This window comes from Notothenia coriiceps, unplaced genomic scaffold (genome assembly GCF_000735185.1).
Source record: "Notothenia coriiceps isolate Sejong01 unplaced genomic scaffold, NC01 NC01_scaffold00018512, whole genome shotgun sequence".
In the NCBI taxonomy this organism is placed as follows: Eukaryota; Metazoa; Chordata; class Actinopteri; order Perciformes; family Nototheniidae; genus Notothenia; species Notothenia coriiceps.
The window spans coordinates 146,772-154,965 of NW_011351213.1; the positions used below are offsets into that span (position 1 = coordinate 146,772).

The 8,194-nt window shown below is 41.8% G+C and overlaps 1 protein-coding gene across 1 annotated transcript in view; it reads left to right on the forward strand.

Moving 5' to 3' along the window:
• Nucleotides 1-8,194, forward strand: part of LOC104951102 (trypsinogen-like protein 3) — a 129,588-nt gene that overhangs the window by 118,114 nt on the left and 3,280 nt on the right. Inside the window, exons 3-4 of the mRNA XM_010777739.1 lie at nt 2,041-2,294; nt 4,309-4,445. Coding sequence (XP_010776041.1) covers nt 2,041-2,294; nt 4,309-4,445 — 391 coding nt within the window. The remainder of the gene's footprint in view (nt 1-2,040; nt 2,295-4,308; nt 4,446-8,194) is intronic.

The window sequence follows — 8,194 nt, forward strand, 5'->3', positions numbered from 1 at the left end:
TCATATGTTGGCATTAAGTGGTGCTGTTTCTGGAAGGTTTTTTTGATTTGATATTGCCTTAGGTTTCTTCTTTGGAAAGCGCATTACACTGTCTGAGGATCTTATCCAAATTTGTACTTATTGGTCTTGTGACTTTGAATCTTGACAACGGCAAAAGGCTAGACCGCTACTTTGGTTTGGAAATTATTACCTCATCCAACAGCCCCCAGGCAACTTCTGGTTCAAGCTTCAACGGCTATAGAGGCTTTTTTAGGTTTCAGGAAATCCGTTTTCATTTCGGTTAGCCACCGGGCCTTTTCAATTCAACACCGCCAGGAGTTCCGACTGTGCTCGTCAATTCGGGTCATTTGACGTACCCGTTTGCGGCCGCTTTCAATTAAAGCCAACCGCACGCGGAAACCCTTCAACGTCTGACAGACAACAACAACAGGCCGATTTGGCTCCAGGCTTCATACTGTACTCTTCGGGGAAAGACCATACCCAGTTGGTTTAGCTTGGGTCTTTTCTTTCAGAAAGACCACGGCTCTGTTAAAGGTTTCTTCCATCGTTTGGTGGGTTACAAACTGGATAAAAAATGGGGGCTATTGTGGTGGTTTCAGGGGAAGTTTGATCCCTGCCCCGCCTTTCGACGTAGCGTTGAGGTTTATGTGGGCTTTGCTCCTTAGCCGGGACAATTTTTGGGCTTTGGAAAACGGACCGAGATTCCGGAAGCTAAGACGCTGCCCGGCTGCGGTTGAAACAGGAAAAACCCGGTGATTTTTCAGCTCAAAAAAAAAAAAATACAGCTCGAACCGGCCCCGAAACAACCGTTGGTGTGAATGAGGTATATGGGCTGTGTTCCTGCTTTTGACAAATAGGTGTGCGATTTGAACATGCCATGATTGACTGAAAATTCTAAATATTGGCCATGTTGGTAGGATTGGGTAGTCATGGTGTTACTTGGTTGGTACCGTGGGTTGGGGGGGGGGGGGGGGGGGGGGCATGAGTGCTCAGTGCCCAGGAGGCCCCTGAGTTACTAATCCGGCCTTGGTTTTGAGACTGATGGGAAGAGAGTCAAAAGTGTTAGCGGATGTCAGGTGGGAGGGAGTTCCAGGAGGCGGGGTGCAGAGCGGCTGAAGGCTCTAGACCCCATGGTGGTTAAACGGAAGGGGGGTGCAGTGAGGTGGAGGGAAGCAGAATACCTGAGAGTGACTCTTTTGAGGGTAAAAACAAAAAATGTAATGTAAAATAAAACTGCATTTGTTTTAGTTAGGCCTATGCCGTATGTTCTGAATCCGAATAGAAGCACTGACATTTATTGTGCATCCAACTTCACCAAAATATCAGGAGTAAAATCCAATTTAAGCTTGGTAAAACCTGGCTGGGGTGCCGGATACTTCCTGCTCTGTTAGAATAACACGTGTTTAATAAAAAAATAGCATTAGGCTACCTGATTAATGTTGTTGCTGCCGCCTTTTCAGTAGTCTATGACCTTCAGTGTTCAGCTTTCCCAACATCTGGCGCATTTTCCTGAAGAAATAAATGAGAGATGGTCATGAGTAGGTTAGACCTTCTTTGCTAGCATTTTGAATCATATCAAGATTTAAAGATTTAAAGGCTTTATGGAGAACCAGCCAATAGAAGCGTTAGTGTTACATAGCGATGTCAATATGTTACGGAAGTAGCAAAGGAGTCCAATTTAGGCGTTTCAGGCAGGGGGCGGGGGGACAACTTTTGGATTTTAGCCTTTGTAGACCATTTACATGGACACAAACCTATGTAACACACCACAGCAGGGGTGCCCACACTTTTTCAGCTATGGAACTACTTTTAAAATGACCAAGTCCAAATGATCTACCTACAGGGTCTGTGTCGCGAGCGGCACTACAGGAAAAGGAAAACACCAAAAATCAGAATAGGGCCTGTTTAACTTCATTCAATAACCTAATAATTTCACATTAAAGCTTCCTGTTCCTCAGTCGTGGACGTGTGTCTGCCTGAGATCTGTAAAGTCTAAATTAAATCTAATAAATGAAAGTCTCTCTCACTCTGTCCCTGCAGATCCTACAGGACCGTAGCCTCTCTTGGGGAGCACGATGTGACGGTGGACGAGGGCACCGAGCAGCACATCTACGTTGCTGATGTGATCCGTCACAGTCCGTACCGCTCACCCCTGCATAGCCTCACCATGGTCCGCCTGGCAGAGCCCGCCCTCCTCACCCAGGACGTGCAGCCCGTCCCTCTGCCTGTCCGCTGCCCCCGGCCCGGAGAGACTTGCCAGGTCAGCGGCTGGGGATCCACCGTCCCAAATCAATGTGAGTGGATTTATAGGAGCGACAGTGGCTTTTACACCTCATTAACTTCTCATTAACTCATTAACACTATGTTAGAATGTAGTGTAATTAAAGCAAAGCCAGCATTCCCTGATATAGTCTACAAGTGTTCACTCATTTTTGTAATAGATGTTTTACGTTTGCTGTTTCTCATCAAAATGAAGCCTGAAAAAAAATTGAATTCATTTGTTAAATCTTTTTGGGAATTTTGTGAAACCTGCTTTGCAATATAAAGATATATCATTAACTTGTCATCAGGGCCGTCCCTGGCCAACATGAGGCCCCACGCAAAGTTATATGATGAGGCCCTCTGTTTCGCGAGCGTCGACGAGGGGGGGGGGATGCTAGTGGTCCCTCCGTGCCAAAACCGTGCCGCGCCACACTAATTTCGCCGCATTTTCGGCACAGTTGAGGCACCCTCCGCAAGGTGAGGCCCCACGCAGTCTGCATGATCGGCCTGTAGGGAGGGCCCTGCTTGTCATTCACTAATTGACATCATGTTAGAATGTAATTGAAGCAAAGCCAGCATTCCCTAATATCTACACGTTTTCACTGTATCCCTTATTGTACTAAAATATAAATGTCTGATTCGACAAAAGGATTCATGTAGAGCTTTTTTGTAACAGATGTTAATTGGTGTTTCTCATCAAAATGAAGCCTGAAAAACATTGAATTAATTTGTTAAATATTTTTTGGAATCTTCTGAAACCTGCTTTGTAATACAGAGATAAATTCCAATGCAATGGAGATGCATTTGTACACAGACCTGTGTGTGGACAGTTTCATAAGGACTGCTTCTTCATTAGAAATTATTCAGTTCATTGTGAGGATTATCTATTTTGCTCCAATGGTTTGTTTTTTTCCGAAAATATCTGTTTATTTTTAAAGCCTTTACTTATACTGTGTTGTGTGTGCAACAAAATATATTCCAGTCATCTTCAAACCTACCATATTTGGAGAGAAAAAAACTATCACCAACCTTTTTTGAATGACCATAAAACAACCAATCTGCATTAATAAATACCACCAGAGGGTACCGAGAGAAAGGTCATTTAATTAGTAATTTAGGTGAACTGACCCTTCAATAAGCCTGGGAGGAGAGATTAGATATTTGAGGGGAAAGAAGTTAATATTTGTGACGCATGAAGTCTAACAACAAAATAATACCCCAAATAAACTTGTCAAAAACACATATTTTTAATTAGTTGGATTTGGGTTTTTCTAAACACTGACATCCTGTGTTTTAGTCCTTGTGTTTTTTAGAACTACAGTTAATTTGAGTTGGACTGAAGTGCATCAATGCAGTGTTATTTACTTTGTGTGCTTGATTGAAAGCTGAAATACTTATTTATTTTCTTTTGATTGATGTTCACTCTTTTATAATACTTTTTCAAATAAATGCCAATAGAGTGGAACAATGGAAATAGTGGAACCACTTACTTCACAGCAGGAAACATCCATCGTAAACTTGGGCTTAGAGTAATAAAGAGACATAAATACAAAAAGTGCATCTATTAAAAGCACATTTGCACAGCGAGTCACGGAAATGTTGGCTTGTGACCAGCAGGTGGGCATGTTCCTGCTGAAAAGCTCATCAATATTCTAGTCATTGCAGCGCTAACAAGGCATGAACGCTCTGTTTTAATAACGGCTAAAACTTCTCTTTTTTAATCAGTGGAGTTTCTAATTGCTTGTCAAAATGCTAAGTCAGGACTAATTAAAAGAGCTAGACCTTGAAAGAAGTATTTACTCAAGGTTTAGACCTCAATGCTCCAGTGTTGGGAGTGATAATGCTTAAAATGGGAAGTAATCCATAAACCTGAGGAGGGGAATGGGGAAAGGTTTTGTCAAGGAATGAGTGGCGGATTGACGAGTGATGGGACAGAATATATCACAATGGAAACTTGTACCTATGTTACAGAGTGGGATGAGAAATTGGATGTATTTAATTTGATTGAATCAGAGTAATAACCCACCTTCTTTCTCTTGGAAACAGATGAGCCAGCTCAACACCTGAAGTGTATAACTGTGCCTGTTGTGGATGACCAGACGTGCATGAACACGTTCCCAGAGTTCCTGTTCTGGAGCCTCGGCATGGTCTGCGCTGGACGAGCAAACACAGACAACTGCATGGTGAGGAAGAAGAAACTGTGTAGAAAAATATCACTCATCACCATCTTGAGCTTCAATCTCAGGATCCATGTATTTGTGACCCTCTCCAGAATGGAAGTAGGCATCACATACAGAGCATCAACTAGTTCCTGAACAGTGTCCTTCACATGCTGATATCCAAGAGAGGGAGTCACACAGTCACAAGATGGAGGAATAGAAAGCAGTATTCAATGTTTACTTCAGATTAGCTCCACGTCAGAAATGATCATGCTTGTCACATGTCTCTCTCCATAGAGGCTGAATCATCATGTTAATCACTCACATAGCCTAATCATATGCCATCAAACAAGTTCCTGATGCCTTCTAGCGTACATCGCCACATCGCGTTTCATGTTTTTTTGCACAGCCTACAGTTGGATACGGCCTTTGTTTATTCATGTGGGCTTCTCATGTTGGCAAGAGGATACTCAGTATTTTTCGCAACATGTCCTTCGTCCTGGCAGACTTTTGCGTATCGCGGTGCTGGTTGTTCCTCAGATGGTTCAGTGTGAGAAGGAAGGTCTGGGCTCGCGCAAATGTGTCCGGTGGAAGGCTCTGGAGGAGGGAGGCTCAGCAGGGGTCGGCACCCTCTGTTTTTCTGGGCCGGGTGACGGTGCCCGCGGACCCGCTCTTGGGAAGGCCCAGCTGGAGATCCAGCCCTCAGGGCTCCTGCCTTCAAGCCTCCTTCCTCCTGGCTTTACCCGTCTCGGGAAGCAGGGCAAGGAGGAAGAGGAGGACGGAGGCAGGAGCAGGCGCCCTCCGCTGGCCTCAGCGTTCGCGCAGAGCAGCACTCGCCTCGCTTATTCATAGGGTTGGGTTTTTTTAAGTGCAAAGCCTCTTCTTAATATCTCCTTTTTTTTATTTGTTATAATACTTTATTTTTAAGCATCGTGTGACACAATTACAAACAAAAACATAACAAAACAACAACCATAGGGTCACCGCCCAGAGGCAAGTATATTTAGCATGAAATATGACTTTTACAGCAGCAATTAGTTCTCAGAAAAATGTGTGTTTGACTGCAGTCCAGCATAAAGAGGCTATTAGATTCATGTTATAAACATTTGGTTAGGGTGGTCAATGCCAAGCAAACGCGCACACAAAGAAAAACGGCAGCATTTAATCATGAATCCCTCTTTCTTATGCATCGATAAGTTTTATTTTTACATTTAGATCTTTAATCACAGTTTTGTTGGCCATGGTTCAGGATTTTTAATGTTTTTTTATTTAATTATGTTTTGATTGTGGAGGAATCCTAGCATTGAATCACCTACTGTAAAGAACAAATGAACACTCGAGAAGATGCAGGAAGGAGCAGAAAATGAACCTGGCACCAAAACGGTGTGCTCCAGGGATCTGACCCCGGTTTTTTATGAAACAAAACCACAGAAAACACCGAGGGGGTTGGATACTTTTTATTGTTAAGTGCTGTACGCCGAATATTGTTTAGTTGGAGTACTAATTTCGGGTTTCAATTTCGTTATTCGGAATTCGTTTGTTTTTTTTTTTTTTTCGTTCTTTCCGTTTTATTTTGAAATCCCAAACGGCAACCTTACAGAAGCTTGTGCCGCTTAGCTGGTGTGCTAACACCTTAACCATTATCACACTTTAATCTGCGCGTCACGTTTGTTTCCAAGCAACAACAACTTTCCTGTCCAACGGAGTGCTACTCGCTTCAAAAAAAAAGGCCATGGTGTCAATCAAAATAGGAAGAGAAGCCAAAATTACAACTTAAGAAACATGGTAGCAACTGGCAACGGAAGTAAAGCAAACCACAATCGCGATATCCTTTTCATTTCCAAAGAAACACAACATTGAGGTTCGATTAAGCAAATGAACTACGACCACAAACAATTACTTGTTAGAGATAACTAAATGATTGCGCGAATAAAACCGCGGAATACACGGCGTTTGAAGGCGGTTTCGGCTGGCTGATGTTAGCTCACGCATCGTTGTATACTTAATGCAATACTGCTTTGCGTTTGGGCGCAGTTTAAAAATGTGTTTTAATATACTATACTCGTGGCATTAGGATTTGTTCATTACATTTTTTTTACACTGAAACCAACAAATTTTTGTAAACATGGAAAGTTTTGGGAATTTGAGGGCAATTCTGGTATCATTCTTCTGAAAACAATCTTTTAAACATTAGCAGGACGCATTTCTTTTGCTAAAATATTTTTTTTGGCATACTCGTGGCTTTCTCTTATGAACGATGTGTTTTAAAGGATGAAAACAAATTTGACATTCAAACACTCTATTGACATTCAAAATTATTTTTATATTTTTGACAAATATAACAATTATTTTTAATAATGCGTGTTCGTCAGGAAGACTGGTCCTGTCTGCTCTCCCCCGATCCCGACTAGGGCCTGAACCCCCCCGAGGACGCGCAGGAAAAAGAAGAGCAGCATACAACGTTCATCGCCTCCGCACCGAAATTTCACGAGCGACCCTTCTCATAAAATAATGTTGTTTGTATAGCGGTTTGTCAAAAATAGTTAAATAATTTTTTGATGTCATAGAGTGTTTTTGATCAATTTGTTTTTCATCCTTTAAAAAGATGTCATAAGAGGGCCAGTATTGCAAAAAACTAGTTTTTAGCAAGAAATCCCTGTTATGTTTTTAAAGAATGATTCAGAGAAATGATAGCAAGAATTGCTCAAAATTCGCAATCATGAGGGTTTACGAAAGTGTTTTCATGTAAAAAGGTAAATGAAACAAAAGTCCTAATGCCACAGTATCCACGGGTATATTACACACATTTAACTGGCAAAAACGCACAGTATGCACATAAGAATACGCAACATGGCGTAGTAAATCAGCAGCGAACCGGCTTTCAACCGTGGTATTTCGGTTTTATTCACGCATCAATTTTAGTTTTCTACAGTTATCTTGTTTTTGTTTTTATAAGTTAATTTGTTTAATGAAACCCATTTGTGTTTCTTTTGAAATTGAAAAGGAATATCGCATTGTGTTTTGTACTTCCGTTTGCAGTTGTACATGTCTTAAGTTGTAATTTGGTCCTCTTGGCTTCCTATTTTATGGACATGCTTTTTTATTTTTTTGAAGGAAGAGGTAGCACTGTTTTGACAGGAAGTTTTTTTTGTTGCTATGGAAACAACGGAAAGGAGATTTCAACGTTGCTGAGTTTAAGTGGGTTAAGTGTTTAGCACGCCGCAAGCGGCCAGCAAGGGCTTCTTTAGGTTGGTATTGGAGTTTTTCAATAAAAAGCGGGAAAGGAAAAACGAAAAAGAACACAAAACGAATATCCGAATTAACGAATTCGAAACCGAATAGTACTCCCAACTAAGCAATATCTCCGGGGTTACAGCTCCTTACAATTGAAAGTATCCGGCCCCGCCGCTGTTTTCCTGTGTTTTGTTAAAACCACGGGTCAGATCCCTGGAGCAGCACGTATTGGTCGCAGGTTCATCTGTCCTTCCTGTATGCTTTTTCTCGAGGTGTCGTTTTCATTTTCTTACCAGCTAGGGTATGATTCAATGTAGCGATTTTTGCCTCCACAATAACATATACAATTAACAATTAAACCTGACATGGCGCAACAACTGTGATAAAAGATCTAAATGTAAAAATACAACTATCATGATAAGGAAAGGGATCATATAACTCGCTGGTTTCTTGTGTGGCGGTGTTTGCTTGCATGACCACCCTAACAAAATGTGTTTAATACATGAATCTGAAATAGCCTCTTATGCTGGACTGGGGGC